This window comes from Pezoporus occidentalis, unplaced genomic scaffold (genome assembly GCF_034315485.1).
Source record: "Pezoporus occidentalis ecotype Australia unplaced genomic scaffold, CSIRO_AGI_Poc_V1 ctg68, whole genome shotgun sequence".
NCBI lineage: Eukaryota > Metazoa > Chordata > Aves > Psittaciformes > Psittacidae > Pezoporus > Pezoporus occidentalis.
Window position 1 is genome coordinate 3,158,282 of NW_026916030.1, and position 20,846 is coordinate 3,179,127.

General features: G+C 41.4%; 1 protein-coding gene across 4 annotated transcripts in view; it reads right to left on the reverse strand.

The window, feature by feature from the left end:
• NR6A1 (nuclear receptor subfamily 6 group A member 1) overlaps positions 1-20,846 on the reverse strand; it is an 83,414-nt gene that overhangs the window by 50,690 nt on the left and 11,878 nt on the right. For 3 of the 4 annotated variants that reach the window (XM_062641034.1, XM_062641036.1, XM_062641033.1), the window contains exon 2: positions 16,572-16,631. The exons of the other annotated variant lie outside the window; for it this stretch is intronic. In XM_062641034.1, coding sequence (XP_062497018.1) covers positions 16,572-16,631 — 60 coding nt within the window. The remainder of the gene's footprint in view (positions 1-16,571; positions 16,632-20,846) is intronic. 4 annotated transcript variants of the gene reach the window in all.

Below are 20,846 nucleotides of genomic sequence, written 5' to 3' on the forward strand. Positions count from 1 at the left end.
ATATTGATGGCTCTACCTACAAAGCACTTACAGGTTAAATACCATGGCATTCATAAAATACAGCAATCTCTTCTGTTACCTGCAAGACCACTAATACTTGGTATTCACCCAGAGGCTGATTTTAAAGCCTACCCCTTGAAAGTGCTGCTTGAATAAATATGATGGGTAGTTAAATTCTGCCCCTGCAATTGGATCTTAGAGCTTGAATACCTGTTAAGCATGTCACTTTGAATGGAAAGCATGCCATTAGAAGCTGGCAAAAAGAGCTTCTGCCTAATCAAAATAGCCATAAAAGGAATGTCTGGGCATAACCCACCCCCATCAACATCTGCATAGTCGGCTTGGACATGGGAATAATCCTGTCGTGCACGTAAGAGGCTGCTGATGGCTGTTCTTGTGTGGTCAGGGGGTTTTTAAACTACACATAGAAATAACAGATAATTCAAAAGCCAGTTTTTTTCCCCAATTCCAGTCATGCCTATTCCAGTGGAGAGTTTATAAAGACTCCCAATAAAGAAGAAACCCTTTGGCCACTAACAGACTTGGAAGTTGCAGCTCATGCAAAAGACCAACGCGTATAATCAGAGTATAATATACAGTATTGCATTACAGGGTTAGTTGCCAACAAAAATGCATCAGGTATGCTGAAACCCAGCGATACACTTGGCAACTTAACAAAAAAATGTGGAATCCTAAGAATTTCATTTTATCTTGCTAACAGCCAGCAGATGCTGTAATCATCTCAAAACCACAGTATTGATTAATATCACTCAGAACTGGAAATGTTAAGCACTCAGAAGACAATAACTGGGTATTTTTATGTGAAGGAGAACATGGAAGCAGGTTTTTTTTTCTCTCATAAGAATCAACACAGACACACAGGCTGATGACATCACCTTTTTAAATAGACTTCAGTCATTCTGACTTTCCCTGCACTGCCTGAAAATAATCTGAACTGTCAGCAGCTGTCCAGAGCCATAACACAAAGAAATTAACACAAGCCCCATGAATGACCATCGCACAGAACTGCAAATTCTGAGCGCACTGAAGTGCTGCATCTCGGTGTCCAAACCCTTCTGCATTAATCCCACCACCTAAACAGAGGTGTATGAATGAATACCATGGTAAGCTTGAGAACTAAAGAGAGTTCTGCCTGCTTGGTAGCAGGTCACTTCAATTCTCACTGCCTTACAATCCTACACAACTTGGTAAAGCCCAGACTGAGATGAGATGCTAAAATATGATGAAGGGAGTGCACTGAGTGCATTAACATGTCTCACAGGATGCTGCCAGCTGCTTACAAGGGGCTCCTACATGGCACAACTCACAATAGACATCAAAGCGTGTGTTCTCCTGGCAGCTCCAGGGTGAGGCATGATGGACCTCAGCAGTGATGCTGTCATTTCTCACCAAATAAATAACAGGCACATTGGAACAGTGTTAGTGAGGTCCGGCCAAGCATAGATTATCAATCCAAAATATTCCCATGCTACATTTAACAATTCTTAATTTAATAAATGGAATTAGTGTATAGTTTTCTTCACAAGTACCTTGTCATAGGAGCATTCAAGGCTTTACCACTTAGCTTCTTCTGGGCTCAGTGGCAGACAATATATTTACTTCAGCACAAAAGTACACATCATCTTTTCTCCTGTAGAAAGTCCATAGTGCCTTCTGTAAACAACACTACCTCTCAAAGCTACTGTCATGAAAAAAAAAGGCTCAGTCTGGTCTACAGACAGAGCTGGTAGGGGTTTAACCATACACACTGTGATTTCCAGTCTCTTGTATTTACTTATTTACAGCTGCATGTGACACAGCACCCTGGTGTGTCAGCACTTCTCATCTGCATAATCACAGTGCCTCAGATGTGGGTGCCATAGGTCTTGTGCTTGGAGCTGAAGTGATTAGTCCAAAGGAAGGCGAGAGCTTGCCAAGTCAGAGAGCATTACACCTCATGAGAAAGCCTGGGAAGCCTGACAGGGCAGCTGCATTACAAAATGTGGTTATACAAGGGACAGGAAAACTGTCCTCTGGATCTCCGTGCTACAAATGGCTCTTCAGGTTCAGATTTAGGTGGGGTCTGAAATTCATATCTTTAAGATGATCAAGATGTCTGCAGACAGGGGTCACATGACAAATACAGGATCTGGTTATAAAACAGAACACATTCAAGTTTGCCATATATTTTTTCTGCTAAAGATTTAAATATCATGTGGCTTTAGCTTTCTTTCTGTTCACTGAATATCAAGGTCAATTAGGAATGATGTCTGGCTAGTACTCTCAGAGCAGATTAGACAGTTGCATCAAAAACTAGGACCATGTATAGGTCATCTGTTACTGTGACCTAGATTTCTGTTCAATTTGTTTTATTGAAAACGTGGTACTCAGTTCTGTTCCTCATAGCAAGCCTCTCTATAATAGCAGAAAATAGCTTTATTAGATACTTACAGACATTGCTTAGTACTTCTTGCTAAGACACAAAGAAAATCAAATCCATACAGCAGACCTGTGCCTGTCATCCATTTAATTTTAAAATAACTTAAGGTTCCAAAAGGCTTATGCCTTATAATCTAAAGCATTTGGTCCAAATGCCAAATACTCAGCAATCTGAAATACAGAATAGCTTAGGTTCAGCTTTGTTTGCCCTATTTAATTCATCTTTTTCCTTCAGTAACCACTGGATAGATGCAGTATGTCTGCAGCCTAGTCTGGAAATGAAGAACATACTTAAATATTTGAGTGAGGCTCTCTGGTTTGTATCATCAGTGGGAGCTTTGTGCTGGCCTCAGAAGATAGTTGGCTTGGGTTTCTCAGCCCCATGACAGAACCAGACTTCCCTCCTAAAGGTGTTTACTTACTGAGTGTAACAATGTTGCTGTCTGAATTTTGACACTATTGCAGTACATCCACCTATGCTTTCTGGGTTGTCATTCTGAAACCACGTAAAAGCACATTTCCATTTGGAACGTTTTATGACAAATTTCCTCTCCTCTCACAGCTCTTAATCGTTCCGGTTAGAAAGCAATTACTGAAACATAGATCATGCACAAACACACCAGTTTGTTGGTGTAGTTGGGACAGGGAGAATGTATCTTAAAATATTAGAAACAGTTGTCTGAACACCAATGGGTTCAGTGTGTAAAACTACCTATAAAAATAATGAAGCAGTGGCAAAATCCACGACTCAAAGCAGTCCACCAACCAAATGTTGGAATTACCATCATCAACATCAGTCTCTATGGCTTGTCGTGCTGTGGTACACAACGCATGTAGAACAGCTGTGCTCTCGTCACAGAAAAGGTAGGTACAATCATACAGCAGTAGAAAGGGCACCAAAACAAAGACGAAATCATGCCAGTAGATTGAGATTTGCAGATTAAAATCTCCAGTACTTACTCCCTCATAAATTATACTTTGTAATATCTGTTCCAATTTCTTCAAAGTTCTAAAGCCAGTTCTACCAAGTCGTCTGCATTTTATACTACTTTCATATTCAAACTTTTATGTGCATCTCACAGCACACTGGGACCAATTTATTTTATAGACAAGATAAAAACCCAGCAATATTTGGGTGACGTTATCCAAAGATAATTCTTCTAAATGAACAAAGTACATTTTCCCCTTTCTGTTTCAAATGATGGCTGCATTTAAATAGGCTAAATGTATAATTCAGAAAAGAATGGTTGAGTCCTGCTCACTTGGGGGTCGTATCCACATCCATCCAATATTTAAAAGCACACAAAAGCAAGTAAATTAAATATATGAGGGGAGGAGGAAGCCTTTCTTCCAACAGAGTATTTGCCTGGTAACCAGATATGAAAGCAAGACTTCCCCCCCCCTCCCCAGAAATCATATTTGGTTGTTCTACGAGAGTCTTCAAAGCTACTACTATTTTAAATTTTAACACCTGAAGAACAGTTGCAAAGATGCTGCTGCTCTCTGGCTGAGCAGCATATACAAGCAGGGGGAAGAAAAACATGGTAGAAATACAGCTGAAGTTCTGTCAAGTCAATGCTGTGCATGCACGCTGTAGTTTAGCTCATTTGTAAGTGAGGCTAGATGAATTTGGTGTGAAAATGTGAGCAAACAGCACATAAATGTAGTGGAAATTGTTCTGTGTGCAGCACCCTTTCAGCTCAAAGGGAAGTTTTACTTCTCACTGAAAGACTACTATGTTTCCATCTAACCCAGACCTTGGCAAGTGAAAAGAAATCTCACAAAGACTGGGAGGAGCATGGGGAAGATGAGAGGATGGATACTTCACCTGTCTTTTTCTTGCTCATTACAATGTAATTGTTATTCTCTTTGCTTCAGTTATTTACAGTTATTGGAAGTAAAATCTTTGTTGCACTGAGTGTATCATGAAATGGAGTCTTACAAGATGACAGCGTAAAATTGACCCAGAGGTGCCATGCTGCCGAAACCAGACTAGACAGTGAGATTTCAGAGGTGTTTCTCTTAAGAACTCCCAATCTTGAAGTCTATCAGATGAGAATTGCTGGGTTATAAAGCTGAGAAGCAGAAAGTAATTATCTTCAAAGGGACAGCTATCACGAACCAGGAGGAGACACGATTATGAAAAGCAAATCCTTCATTTGATTCCTCTCCATCCATACTGCTTTCCAGGCAGATAACCTAAGCTTTATCCAGCTAGAATTGGTAATATTCCAAACTGAGTCAAACGTAAGTCCAAACTAGCATATATATAAAGAAAAAAAGTAAATCTATATTTTCATATTATTATGTATAATCAAGTGTGTGAACAGGGGCACACTGTGGCAGTTAAAATGAGAGTCATGTCACTGGTCTGAAGGTGCAGTGTCCTGCTTAGGAATGAACATTCCCTCTGTTTTAATACAGTCTTCATAAAGATCAAGCCATACAAACAAAACAAGCACCTCAACTCTCTCTCCTGATCACTTTGCAAGATACTTTTCCCGTATTTATCAATTGCACATGCAGGTTCTTCAGTATCTCACATGGAAGAACTAAAATGATTCCTCCTAAAACACCCGCACCAGGGCAGGCATTGCAGTCAGGAGGAGCCCACACAATGCAGGCTGTGCAGCATGCACTGGCTTATCAAAAAAGGAAACCTTCATTCCAAAAGACAGGATTCTCTTTAACATTGTCATCATTGCAGAAAGAACAACAAGGGAATCTCAGTTTGACTATTGAGACTCATATGAGAACAGAAGGCATTTTCTGCCCTGAAAAAGGACGGCTAAGTCCAACTAGTTCCCATCTCAGAGCAAAAAGGCAATTCTCTCCAACAGAAGAACTAATTTTTACAAAAACTATCATACTGATGACTGTGCCAGCAATTTCTAAAATGCTAAAAGGCAGAAAACAATCCGAGTAACAGAATCATCTGCAGTTTGGATCATCTCTCTCCCTCCCAAAGCACAGCCACAGGAACTATGCCTACATTCACAGCTCATGGGAAATCTTTTTGATCTTCACAGACACTGAGTTGCCAGCCAAGAAGAGCAGTCAGCATAGGCGGAGCTTCTGAAGAAGTCCTTATCCTAAATTCACCACCATAATAAAGACAAAGCATCCTAGGTCTAGAGCAAAGCAGCACTTCAGTGATGATGAACTGTTAGCATGTTTAATACACCAAAAGAGACAATGTTATTTATATCTACAGAAGCTGCTTACCCAGCATTAGGTGCACCGGGGCACTGTACCACTGCAGGAATTCATCAAGAGGACTCTGGAGATTCCTCTCTATTAAAAATGATGAATCTAATATAGACAACAATCTTCATGACAACAAATATTATTAACTTAAAATATGGGGGATAAAAGTTCACAGGGAAGCTGTGCAAATTCATGAAAGAAATATGCTTTCATGGTCACTGAGTGCACAGAAGCCTGTCTCCAGAAGTCTCAGTGTTGAAAAGTGTCTGGAAGGCAGGGGATGATCAGTAGGAAATACGCAAGTTTCTCCTCCTTGTATCCTTGTCTAAACACCCATTAGCCACTGGTTTGGTTTTGTTTTAGAATCAGAACTGCTTTATTGATTGCAGCCAACAGCTGCAGTTCAATAGTGGTCCCAAATGTCAGGGTAGGTTTTTTCCCCCAGCAAAGATAATCTGTAAAGTTATGTGCAGTGAGATGAAGATACACTGTTATTAAGACATCCTGGGCTGACATCATTTTTGTTCCATGTATGCTGCAGGTACAAACAGCTCATAAAGGCAGCTCCAAAGCACGTCCCTGCTGGGTCTGCTTATCCCTTAAGGCATGGGAAAGCAGTCATGGTCCTGAAGCAGCTCCTTAATTCCTCCCCAGTTTGACAGGGTGAAATTGTACCGAGTCCTTTGGGAAGTTTGGTGAGGAGGCAGATGTGGCATACCCGAGCCCTTCACCTTACACAAAACCAACTTTGGAGACAGGATAGCGAGCTGGAGCCTAATCCACTGTGATAAGTCCTGTGTAAGTAGGTCAGCAAGGAAGCTTCTGACCATGGTAATGTCTTCCAGCCCCCAGCTTCCCTTTGCAAAGCACATTTGACAAATACTTGCTTTAGCAGGTAACAAGGGATGGAGGGGGTGATTCTGAGAGCTCATGTATGTGTCCTAGGAAGGTAAAACAAGTTTTGATTAAAAAGTACAGCTATTTCACTATTTCAGTGGCTTGGAAAGAGTTCAGTAAGGTGCTTAAAAAAACCCTGAGAGCTTCTGATTACTCAACCTGGGATGTCAAGAACATCCAGAGTAGCTCATTCATAAATGCCTTATTCAAAAATATTATCATGTTTGGCAGAAGAATTAAAACCAAAGTGATTTTACTTTTCTGCTAAAATCACATCCTGAGACTTAGTTCAGTATTTTCCAAGAATGAGAATATAATTTGTTTTGTTACAGATTGCCTCCCTGTAGTACAAAAAGCTTTCCACTCCTCCATATGGTCTTGAAGCAGAAGCTCACACATCAAGTTTCTGAAGAGCAAGTCAATCCATTTTTCCCTGCTAAAGCCCATCTTTGATGTTCTGCATCCCCCTACAAACCAGAGCCATTGCCAAGCCCAAGGCAGCGTTGCTGTGCTTTAGCTGGCTCATTTGTGCAGGTGAAGGTATGAACAGACAGGATGAAACTCTCTAACCTTCACTGGTTTGCTTCAGAGAACTGTATTTCACTGGTGACAGTCTGATTATTTAATTGCTCTCCACTGATCTTTTCAGAAAGCTGCTCAGCACAGTGATATCTTTGGGGCAGCCTGTACCAGAACTGGACAGAGGATCATTTCTGCAGTTACAGAACTAAACGCAGATGCAACAGCCTCTATTCCTATTCAATAATTCATTGTTTGCACAGTAGTAAAAGTCAGATTGTGCACACACATGCAGTTAATTATCTACCACAGCAAGCGCCGCTTCGTGCAGTGGAGTCCTTTATGTTCACACATGGGCTATATGCCTTGTTCCCAGACATGTAACTTTGCATTTCCCTTTGCCAGAACATTCATTTATGCTTGATTTATCTAGAGATCCACATTTGTGTCACTTTTCTGTGTAAAAAACCCCAAGACCTGCTAACATCTGATACAGCGTTTCTCCCAGGCCAGTAACAGCAATGTTTTAGGACACAGCAAATAGTCACTCTTAAGAGTGTGCCAGCTTGATCAGGTTCCCACTCAGAACTGCACTGAGACCTACCCATTTGTCATTTCTAAATCTTTTTAACATTTGCCACAGCAAATTTGTATTATACCAGTTTAAGTTGTCATATGGTATTAAGTCAAACACCTTGCAAAAGTCCAGGGTATGCTGCACCCACAAGCAGGCTTGTCAACTCAAAATGAGATCAAAAGAACTTGATGAAGTCCTCCATAAATCACTGGAAACCAGTATTAACATCATTTCTCTCAGGTCCCAGCAGAGGTCTGCATTTATTCTCAGTAGCATCATGATCGCAGCACTACATTCTAAAAGGGCAAATGGTTCAGAGTAGTAGCTTTGTCCCTTGATTTCATGTAGTCCCAAGACTTTTCTAGTCCAAGCTCTTGAACGGTTAAAAAGCTCCAGTGCTAATTGTAGAAGATGGATGAATTTGGAGTGTTTCACCATGGCATTGCTACTTAAACACTCACCCAAATTTCAGTGAAACAGCAGCAAGAACTAAAATTACTGCCAGCAATTACATGCTCTTGTCTCCCTGTTGTCTCAAGGTATATTTACATGCTTACACTGCTGAGGTCGTTTACATCCACAAAGAAAACACTTTTCCATTGTAAAATTCTGCTTCAGCAATCTGTTCCCTCCCTGATTCCCACTGTTACACTGATGACCTCGAAGCATTCTGATTTCTAAGGCATTCCACATACAGAGCTAATGGAGTCGGGTTCTCAGAGACCCATGTCCCATGGTTGATGGCTTCAGCATCTAAGGGGGGTATCAGGTCCACTTGATGCTTTTTCCATAGAGAATAAGCAATAACAATTGAGGTGGCAACTGTCAACTATGGGCTGGTTTCAGTGCTTCCTAGGCAAAAGAAGTCTGACAGGAAGGTATGTTGAAGACTCAGTACAGATAAATTCTGGGATGTGTCAGACCAAACTAAGCCTGCCACAGAATAACAGCAACATCTGCCATGCTAAAGCAAAAGAGTGAACAGAAGGTCCTATACAGTAACTTGGCCAGCAGTCACTCAGCACGGGCTTTTCCAACTGCCCTGCACTCACCCTGCTTGAAACTGTCACGGGTGCTTTGCTCCCCACTGTCGAGGCTTCCATTAAGCATAAAGATATTTCAGTAGGGAAGGAAAACAGGGTAGAAAATAGATGAAAATTGACGTGCCCTATTTTGTGGTAAGACACAAGCAGTCACTTGAGCAACAAGAAGAGAAAGTGCTAGGACTACGTGGAAGAGAAATCGTATCTCCATGCTGGTATCACCCACTACTATAGTTTTCAGATGACTCTTGCTGCAAAAGGGTAACTCTTTAAGTTTCCTTACACCATATAGATGTATACGTATGTGTGTATGTATCTACACACACAAGACAGAGAAAGGATGTGGAGAGTGAAAAGAGAACACTGATTTTATGTGCAGTTCTGGGGGTAAAACTTCCAACCACAGAACAGTTATAAAGATTTCATTTTTGTCTGTCCCAAGCCTTGCATAAACTGCCCAGTTACAGTATGCAGAGAATTATTTTATCATTTAGGAATAAGACCGAAAATCTAGCTGCTGGAGTGCTTTGAACTTTGCAAGAGGGAATGAGCAGCCAGGATATAGAAATAACATGTATGGTTTGGTTTTCCCATTAAGAAATTCAAGCTCTCCAATTGTGAGATGAGAAGATGAAAGTTACTAAGTCGAAGGTCAGCAGGGGTACAAAAGGAAGAAGAAATAGTGAGCTGAGGAAAAAGCCTCTCTCACAAGGTAGTTTAAATATAAACACACTGTTTTGGTTTGTTAAAACAAGAATTTCATGCTTGACTTGAACTTGGTTCCCTTGATTTATGTTACACCTCCCATATGTAGTCACCCTTCACACTGAAGCTTAACACTTGAGGCTGAGCATCACTTGTTATTAATTCAAGTTTTCTTTGTTCTCTCCACCAGCTCATACGCCAAAAAGACGGCAAGAAAAAGGTGAGACTAATTTTCAGAGAATTCTTTTGATTTTCAGTATGAGTTGATATTTAACAGTATCTAATCAGTCCATTTAGGCACAGACTACAAACTGTATTCTCGGAGCAAGCTCATCTCTCTAACAGCTTAGTATAGTAAGTTGTTTCAAGTACTTTATTAGACAATACATGTGCCGTTAAGTTACATATAACAGCTCAGGATATTCAGAGGGACACTTAACAGTCCCTGTGGCAAGAGAAAACACTCTGAATTAAAAGCAAGTCTCCAGAGTTTTAAGTGATAAATTGCCCCATAACCCTGCAGGCTCCACTTCACTCACAGCAAAGTTATTTCAGATATGGCAACAGATTTCATTTTTAACAAATGAGCTGCATGGTTTGAGAGAGAGGAATTACTTGCAAGCCAGGTGGAAAGAGAGAAGATAATTGGACAGAGGCAAGATAGAGGTTTAAAGAGAATAACCCCCTTTTTCCACTTTTCAGGGAAAGCTAATACAATTCTCACCAGACATCTATGTGTTCAGTTTACAACTTGCACTTAAGCTGCTCCAGTAATGTTCTAGATCGTATTGAAAGTGATGAGAGGATCAGAAGGACTCCTCAGGCAATGGTTCACTTTGTGCATCCCAGAACACCAGGCTGCTTGGTCTCCACTACAGGGAATGGAGGACTCTGACGCTGAACAGAAAGTGCCTCTGTAAACTTGCACATGGTATACAGACTCATTGTTGGCTCAGTGATGCCCATTTGTGCTTTCATCAAGAAGAGAAGGGATAGGCACTGCAGGAATACAGACATTATGTACTCCAGTAGGAAGCAGATCCCTCTGTTATCACTTTTGTTGGTTTACAGTTATGGGTGTCCGCCCTCTTTTTCCAATTGAGCTTTATAAGGAAATCTGAAACATTCCAAACACCTTTAGTGTAGCTGTTTAGAACACATCCACAGGAAGGCTTTTCCACACCGCAATTCAGATATTCAAAGCTGTTTGAAGAAACACTAAGCCAACTTAGCATCCATAACTGTTACACTTCTGCAATTCATTAGCCCTCATGGTTCCATTTTGTAATTAAAATACTTGCAGTTTAAGACTTTACAATAAAGAATGTGCAGTCCTCAGCAGTGTTTCCACTCCTAGTCTATGGAAAACATATGCATGGAAAATATGTACAGCGCATGTATACAACCATCTTTGGATAGCTTCAGTGAACATTCAACGCTGTCGGTGAGTTTGAGAACTAGAAAAAACCATCGACCGTTGACTGTACCTTGAGGTTTATCACAACCCCTCTGTTAAATGGAAAGCTTGAGCCTTCATAGTTTTTCACATATGGTTGCCATTAACAGGTCATGATTTACAGATTATATTAAGAACTACAGAGGTTGAGTTTTTCCAGTTCTGCTTTCTTCAAAAATGAATTGGTGCATAAGAAATATTTGTTTTCTTAAAAAAAAAAAATGGCTATACTGCCGCAGAATTTCTGTAAAACAAAGTATCTAAGAGTAATGGAAGGTTTTGTATGGGCAGCACAAAAGCAGTAATGTATCCACGCCATATGGTATACTTGGAAACAAATCTGAGCATGGTGTATGTTCAAAATAGCAGAATACAGGCCAGATCAGGAGGGAAACCTCCTTTCCATTTGGGCTGGCAACTTGAGCTTCACTGGAAAAAGCTTTGGAATGTCAGTTCATTTGCTCACAGGAACCTGCGCTCGATTTCAGCAGCTGCTCACCGGGAACGCTGGCCGAGGACCGGATCCCTCCCAGCAAGGTCCAGCTGCTCCCACGACTCAGGCTGTCGCTTTGCAACCAGGCAACCAGGAAAACGTCCTTCCTTTCAAAGCAACAGAAAGCCCAATGCATGGGCACCTCAGCAGCATCTACATGTACCCTTTTCCACCCCATCTGGGTGATGGGACATGGAACTGCATGCAGCAGGCTCTAGTAGCTCACACCTTCTCAACAGTGAAGGCACAGGCACTGGAGAACCCATAAATGAACAAAAAGACTCTATGCATGTGCCAGGAAATGTTGTCTTGGGCTGCTGTAAAAGAGATCTTGCATAATATTACTTCTTTATATGGTCACAGGTGGGCAGCACTTAAAATAGGTACCTGTGTCCGGACCAAGACAAAGCACAGGCTTTTAAAAGTTAAGGCTGTTCCCTTCAAGCCAGCTTTACACCTTTATATGCTCATATCATGACCTAGCAGCATTAAAATACCAAAACGGGCTTTTCCCAAAACATATGCCAGTAGAAGGTAGTTCAGGTGATAGTTACATACACAATCAGGGCCTTCCTACCATAAAGAAGGTCTAAAAATCCTGAACCACACAACTTAGCTGTCTGAAACAGTTCTCAAAGCAATAAGCCACTTGTGATACCTCAGTGAACACGATGGTGGTGATGTTCTTTTGATAGCCAAGAACTAGACTCAATGAGGGCATGATAAATGCTTTCAAGCAGGATGTCTCTCATACTGGTGTAATGTGAATACTTCTGGCAAGAGGCCCAATCCTCAGTGAGCTGGAGAACAATGTGCTGCTTGAGATTTTTATAGAGGGTATACGCAAGGATAGGGAAGCATCACCCATTTTCAAGCCCTTGGGGTACACAGATTCAAGAACCATATAAACTACAAAACATATTCCTGACTGCAAGAATCTGTAGTATAAGTGGAATAAACCAAGCAAAATAAATCACCTTTAGAAAAACAAAGGTGATTTATATCATGTTTTAAACATAGTTTCTAAATGAAAATGTTTTTCTACTACTCTGCCTGTGAAAGTGTACTTGGCCGGAAGTCACCAAGATTTTAAGCCCTGTAATAGTTTTATGTTCTGAGATCAAGAAGGCTGCAATATGGACTATTCCATGGGAAAACACAGTAACAGTGCTGCACAACTTCAGCATCTAATGGCTGCAATCAACATTCATTGCTGTCGGTGGGTTTTAATTCCTATCAACTCACTGATCAATGAATGCAAACTGCGGACCAGCTACCGGAGAGACTGCGCACTCATACACCTCAGTGCGTCTTTCCTGCAAGAGAAGTGAATCTTGCTGAAGCAGTGATGCATTCAAGCTCTGCCTGCCAGTAACTGCATGAAGCAGGTCTAGGGCTCTACCACCAAAGACATTCAGGACACGTCATCCAGCTGCTTCTTTCCAGGCACCTTGTTTTGTGATAACAAGCTCCTCTTCATTTCAGTATTCTACGAGCTCCAGCAGCAGTGCAAGAAAGATCTCCTGCATTTCTGTACAAGTCTTCTGCACTGCTTACTGAAGCACATTAAAAACAGTATCTTGCACTAGGTGTATTCTTGTTGTGGTTTGGGTTTCTTGTTTGGGGGTTTTAAGAGAATTTGAAGTTACTAAGTTTGCACAAGTAAAGTATTTCTCATTCATACTAGAAGATTTAACATTATGTGTCCAACTTCCACCACAGCTTGTGGTGTTGGCTCCCAGTGACTTTCTTAACATCTTTCTTCCTCCTAACCCTGAAAACCTACCCCCAGTGACACAGCAAAATGGACCTGCAAATGCAACACACCAGAATAGTTTCTCCACTCGTGTCAGAGGTTATATTCCACAAGCACCTCCAGCCAAGTCATCTCCATCCATCCCAGTATTTTTAACTATCTTTAGAAGCTGAGAGATGACAGTGAGCTGCTACTATGGCAGCTGTTCCTGAAATTAAAGCACATCTGTATCAGAAAAATGTCAGAAACACAGAAAGAATGCGCTTCAGTATTGAAGATGTTCATCAGGTTGTAGCCCTCGCCACATTTCAGTGCTCGTGTTTCAGCCACCCAATCACTTAATTCTTCATTTTACAGCATGTAAGTGATAGCAATAGAGCCATGGACAGCATCATTATAAGCCTTCACAGCACCCAGCATGACACAGCAAAACCATCCCATTACCACCAAATGAGAACCTTCCTGGCCTGGGAAGGAAGGGGTCACATTTCAGAGGGTGATGGATGAAAACAATTGCCTCTTTCTTCTGTCCCTTTCCCCTCAGATTCCCCAAGTCTCTGCTCCCAAGCCACCTTATTCTCATGACTTACTCGTGAAGGATTTTACACCACACTGGACTCTGCATTGTGATGTGCTCCTTGGTCTCTCCTCTGCTGTTGCATCCTTCTCCCTAGAAGCCCAGCCGTGCCCCACCTAAAAGTTTAGATGACTTGCAGTGATCTTTAGCCCAGGTTAAACTGAGCATTAAAAGCATGATGTAATTCTTTAGTATTGCACTGGGATTTTCAAAGGGGCAAAGCAGGGGCAGAGCAGTTGATCACATAACTCAATAAAGTCACACTTAACTACATAGTCTTTTGGTAAATCTCTACTTTCAGTAAAGTGCAAGCCTATAGCTTTACCTGGTTATAGGAAATTAAACTTCCTCCTGAGTAAGACAAGCTATGGAGCAGCACTGAGCCCTATGAAGTGATCAGCAAGAGATGAGAAAGGACTGAAGTTGTGGAGCTTCAGATTGATGGTGATAAGAATAGGAGGGGGCAAAGCAGAATATCTGCAATGATACAAAATGCTGTTGCAGGAGCTGTGGTGGGCAGGGCAAGCTGCAGTTACAGTGGAAAAGACTCTGGATGGAAAAGCTTTGCGCAGGAGGAAGTGAAGCAACAGTGCCAGGGATGGCTGCCACAGACAGGCTCATTCACAAGTGAGAGTGCACAGCTTGGACTGGTTTTTACCAGTGTCATCTCACATGAGGCACAAGAAAGCACTTGTGTTACTATTTTAAACAGACATTTCAGCCAACTGGTTTTCCCCATATACACCCATATGGAAACACAAAAGAAAACACAAGAGGTGTTCATCTTCACTACAGTGAGATGTGAAAATAATTCACTGCAATTACTCTGAATAAGACATTTCAGACAAACAGGAAAAACTACAGTAAAGGTACCATCCCCCTGTTTGTTAATGCATGACAAGCAAAAGGCTTAAGCATGTGCTCTGCAGACCTCAAATGCTTTGGATGCACAAATAATCCTAAGAATTCAGTTTTCTACTGCTGTGAAAATCCTCAAGTTCTTTGCTTTAATCATGTTTGGTAATTAGACAGCAAGGGAAAAATCTTCCAGGGGAGGACAGCTCCAGAGACATGTTCAGAGGTTTTCAAAATCCATGCTTGGGAAGTTTCAGATGTTTCTGGCACCAACTGTTGGCTCCCTACCAGAGATCACCACCCTGCAGAACCACCTGCCCCGGACCTTGGCCAAACTGAGCACACCAGGATCTCACTGAGCACCAGCACATCCAGTGCTGCTGCTACAGAAGCTGGACAGGATCGGAACCGCCCCAGCAGAAATTGCCAGGGCTCATGTATCAACACCCAGCGATAGCCACACTCACTGCAGCACTCCAAGGCTGCTCAGTTGTCCACCCGGCACTCAGACCATGTGGCAGGACCCCAGCAGTCACCAGCACACCCACACGACGGCTGCTGCAGCTCTCTCTACCCACCAGCACTGAAGGTGGATCAAAAGACAGGAAGACGTCAAAAGAACTCAAGGAGCTCAGTTTATTTAGTTTCTCAAAAGTTTATATAAAATATCTTCAGAAGTTTGACAAGCATTTTTTTCAGTTTAGCAAAAAATAACAGACATGAAAGCTGGAGCTAGACAAATTCCGACTAGCAATAACATACAATTACCAAGGGGAAAAAGAGGGTTATTCAGTTCATGTTAGCCTTGCTTTTAGCACTTGGCAAATACATCCCAATGTGAGAATGCTGTGGAAAATATAGTTCTGTTTTAGTACCTTTTAATGCACAAGAGGCCTGAATGCAGTAAATCTGAGCTGTGTCAGGTTACCATGATTCAACAGAGTATTATCCAATACCTTCATAAACTATACATGTGTCTAAATGGCAACTTAATTACTCTACATATGCATGTGAAATTATCTGCTTCCATAGAAAAGTCATCACCCACATGAAAACCTAGACAGATGCCTACAAAAGTGGGCTTTATTGATCAACAAGCACATGTCTGTGTTTACAACTCAAAAACTGCTATACATTCATTCCATATGACTATTCTCATCATAAAGGAAGGAACCGTATATTCCCACTGTAGAGGAACCACAGTTCTCTGCAGCTTTAAGTGCGAGTCCATCAGCATGACACAGGGAAGGGACAGTGTCCCGGCTCTGGCAGGCTTTTAGCAGTTTTGAACATCTGAACATGGTTTTTAAAATAAGCTGTCAGTTAATCGTCTGCCACATTTGTAACGTGCAGAAGACTTCCAAAAAGATGGCATGAAAAGTTGCTTTAAATGAGAAATTTGCACAGAGCTCATCCCTCTGTTACAGTTGTCTTGTATTTACGCCTGTAACTTCCACAAGTCCAGCAAGGACTTGTTGCCATCTAGTGGACTGTAATCGACAAAATACGTTTGGTCCCTCAGCAAATACCACTAGATGGAGTACTAAGAATTCTAAATTCATTGTTTTAGGTGTCCAACAGCTCAGATTTTCAAAGCCTCGAGAAGTTACAGGCCCAGAAAGCCAGTGAAATTGAAGAGGATTTCATCAACTGCTTTCAGTTCCATGAGAAATTCCAGGCTACACATTTCCAAGCATAATATTGAAACACTTCATATAGATACTTTCATGTCAATGTAATTTATCGGCACCTCAGGTGTTCCTATCGCTACCATACAGGCATCTATGATGTTACAGCTTTCACCAATACATCCCTGGTGGCAAAGATCACCTGCAACTTACATATGCTGGTGTAAACAGTAATGTATAGACCTGGCCTTCACTACTTCTGTGAGAAAGATGTGATCAGCTGTCAAATATGGGACTCCCACCTCCATGAATAAGCATTAGCTCTAAAACTTGTCAAAGTCTCAACCATGAATTCACATCTGTCTTTATATCAATTAAAAATTCCACCTCATCACAGGTGGCAAGAAAAGGGTACTTACTGCCCATGGAGTTCATAGGAAGGACAGGAGAGGAGGAACTCATCTGCTCCACATCTGTAGCTAATGGGAAAGTGAAAATGAGACAGTTGTGATGTGCATATCACCAAGGAGTCTTTCATTCTGAAAACTTCCATTTACATGTAAATTCATTATGCATGTCTTTGATCACCTGAGGAAGCTGCTTTGAGAAGCAGTTAATTTTTAACAGCATCGTCCTTCCCTCTTTTAAGGTATTTCTCTCTCATACAAGTTATCTGCAGATCTCCCTTCTCCAAGCAGTGATATTCTCAAAGCATTGCAACTTAAGATTGCCAATAGCAATTCAGAACCATTTTCAGCACAAAAATTCTGAATTACATCAGCTTTAAACTGTATACAGTATCACCTTGTAAGCAGAGCATTACTGTGGAATGAAAGGACATGATGATCTCACATCTTCAAAAGGTTCCTGATAGGAAGAGAAATACCCTTCTGAAGGCATGCAAAATGCTGGCATTTGATGTGGAGCAGTATCACAAACAAGCATCTTTAAGATGCTCCAAAAGCTGAAAGAAGAAACAGAACTACTTTCCTGTGTTTTGTCAATGAAAACCCCCAAATTCAAAATGTGATCTGAACCAAATGCCAGAGACCCTCTGCATTTGGGAAAGGGTCCGCTTTTCCAGGACCTAAACCAGGAAAGAACCATCTTCCAGTAACAGGGACAGTTTTAACCCAAGATTAAGTAAAACAAAGATAGATTATTTGGGGCTTCATCTCTCAAATAACCACGGTCACTCTTAGCACGTCACCATAAACATCCAAGTCAAACAAATCAGTCTCCATCTCCATCATTTTGATACTAGTTTGTACCACATAATTACATATTGTATGATTCTCAGTTAGCTTTAAGACCCAGTAAATGCATACTACAAGTTTACATTCCCAACCACAGAACGCAGTCCCAGAAGCGTAACTTCAGCCCACAGCCAGGGTTTGCTGTCAGTCCAAATCCCACGCTCCACATTCTTACAAATCCCACGCTCCACATTCTTACAATTCCCATTTATCCAGCAGCAGGCAGCTCCCTGAAGACCACTGTTTACACTGAAAAGTGCAAAGTTCTGCTCCAATTAGACAAAACCACAAACAAATGTAAACACTTTAGCAGACCAGCTTTACAGAATGTGAAGAGCAGACACAGAACCATGCTTACACTAACTTAATCCTCCTGCCATGCTTTCCTGCCACTGCTAGTAAGCGCTTTGCTTAGGAGCCTACTCAGTGTTGCTACACAAAGCTAGCAGCTTTAATTTCACATATTAAACACCAGCCACAGTTAAGAACAGCAACAAACACAAGCGCAGATTTATTGAGAAATGTTGAGTTATTCCTGTCCTAATCTCCATTGAATTCAAGATATTTACTGCCCAGGACATTCACACACTAATGTATAATCTCACTTGGCTCTTCCTCACAGATCTCGTACCAGTGTTCAGAAAGCTGCATTTCCAACAGTCACACTAGAATATACTTTACAGGTCTCTGGTATGCTTGGAGAAAAAAAAAAAAAAAACTGATTTTCTATCTTCCTATTTTCCACCTTGACACTATAGTCTCCCTAATGTAGGAAATGCTAGCCCTCCAGAAGAGATAACAGGTTATACACTGTCCACATTTTTATTAGTAAAATGCATACATCATGTGCAGTATAGCAATTTCAGACACCTGGAAAGAGTTTTGTATTTTTTCCTATTTAAAGCTACATATGCTTTCACATATAGCCAAAATAACGCTAAAAGGGCAGCAGTAGTTACTTCTATTCTGCTGAAAATGATAGGATTTAGCCTGTGTAAGTATCAGTATTAAGCACAACTCAGCTTTCAGAAAGGTTGAAGTAACAGATTAGCAGATGGTCATTTAAAGGTTACCTGCTGCTCTCTGGCAAGAAGAGGTCAACTGCCCAGCAAGCCAGCCAGATGGCACAGAGCCGGCTGCCAGCAGCAGCAGGGCTTAAGAAGCCATTGTGTGAGTAGCAGCCACGATGGGTAGTAAGCTACACCTGCAAACATCTGGAATAGTTTATCAAGTATCATTCAAAAAGCATCTGAGTAACGCATGTGCCTTCTGAAGAGAAATTTGAGTGGTGAGCATTTAGAAAGCCACTGTAAAATTATCTAAGTCCTGTAGTTTTAGACTGTTCACTGTAACACCATGCTAAAGGCTGTAAGTAACAGAAGTCTATTTCCCAGCTATACTTGGAAAGGGTAATTTTAGTTCATGCCTGAAATTGTATATTTTAATTACTATTTCTAATGTGTTCACCAAGGCTAACGCTGCAGTCACAGCTGTCTGGTTGTTCAAGTTTGAAGTTACAGAATTGCCTCAGTGTCCTGTCAAGTGCTGCTGTAAATCAAATGATGCCGTAAACGCAGACTGCATGAGCATGGAACATGGCAAGTCTACAATACCAGAAGATAAAGTAGCATTATTTGTGCTTTTATATACAACTGGCCTTGAATAAGCAGATTTTAAACAACTCTTTATGAAACATGGCAATGCTGGGTTTGTTCTCTTGTCCATAACCCCTCACCCTTCCCTCCAGCCCTTTCTATCTTCATAATTATATGCAACACATTAAGCTCCTAAACAATTCTGCAAGGGGAGAGGAGATATGGATAACAACCAGCCAAGATTTTGGGAACTGGTTTGCTCCAAAAGATGAAAAGAACAAAAGTCTGCTGAGCTATGAAGAACAGCTGCTGCCAATACAACTATTTACCCTCTGACCTCTCCTCTGCCCAGTAAGTGAACAGTGCCAATTGTTTTCTTGTATTATATACTATTTACAAGCCCAGAGTGGCATGAAAGGAATTAATAATTTAGCTCATGGAGCTGATGACCTTTATTGGGGTACCCCTATTTGCTGAGCAGAAATCAGAGCAAAAAGCTCCCTTGAAGCCACAGGGTTTCTTTAAGAGTTTTTCACTTTACAGCCTAATTGGCCACCATAACATAAATCAATTATTTCTCCTGTTTCAAGCAACAATGCTAGCTATTCTCAACCACTCGATTTCTGACTTCCCTTGGCTCAAGCCAGGCCTTGTTCTTTGACTTTTACAATTGTCTAGTAAACATGATGGCAAGGACAGCTTGGGGAACTTTGCAGCATTAGGAACATTTGGGAACACTGGCAAAAAAAGGTTATGCTATTTTGAACTTCTTTTGACCTTTGACTGCCCTTGTCCCTGTTTATGCTAATTGAAGGGTATATGGGCTACTCCTAGAAATGAACTTAGCCTGAACCTGTGACATAACATTGGACTTTGAAGATACCTGAGTTTTGGTACCCCCTCCCCAAAGGTTTGTCATCTTGTACACAGGAAGAGTACAGTAGGTAAAACATGGTCCCCTGAGCAAACGCAGGGACACTGGAGATCAAAGAAGGCAGAACATGCTGATTCAGCGAGTTGCATCATCTTCCACTGCTTCTGACCAGCTGCTTGCCTGCTGGAGATCAATCACACACATGGATCTGTTTGGTAAATCTGCAGTGGTGCTCGTGGGGTTGCAAACAGAAGGACATTTGCATAGCAAAATCTCAGTAAGTTGGATAACTTTTTAGGAAAGACTTTCTGAAATATCCATGTTAAAAAAAAAAATAAAATGCAGCTAATGTAACATAGGATGTAACATAGGATGATTATAGACTACTTCCTCCAAAAGCTGAAACTGAAGCATCGGAACTTCCAAGTAAGAGAAGGCAACAACATCCCTAACACCTTTCAATAGAACTATAGTTTGTTATCATTGACTAATTTAGGTTGGAAGGCATCTCTGGAGCTCATCTAGTTGGGCTTTGCAGCGGAAGCAGACCTAATTTCAAGGCTGGATCAGCTTGGTCAGGGGAGACTGTGTCAAAAGCCTGGGTTGAGAAAATTGCTCTCTCTTCATCCAGGGATCCAGTCATTTCATCACAGAAGGAATGAGGTTGGTCAGGCATGATCTCCCCTTGGAAAACCCACAGTGAATGTTCCCAATTACCTCCGTGTCCCTCAAGTGCCTGGAAACATCCTTCATGAGGATTTGTTCCATACTCTTCCCAGGGACTGAGAGGAGGCTGACCAGCCTGCAGTTTCCCAGATCAGCTACTATTCAGCAGAGCTGAGTTAAAGGTAATTCATTATCCCTTATCAGCTAAATTTTACTATACAGAGACATTCCTCCCCTTTCCCCTACATCGGGTAGAGCTTCTTGTCTCACCTCAGCACTGAAAACACACACTGTTTGGAAAGA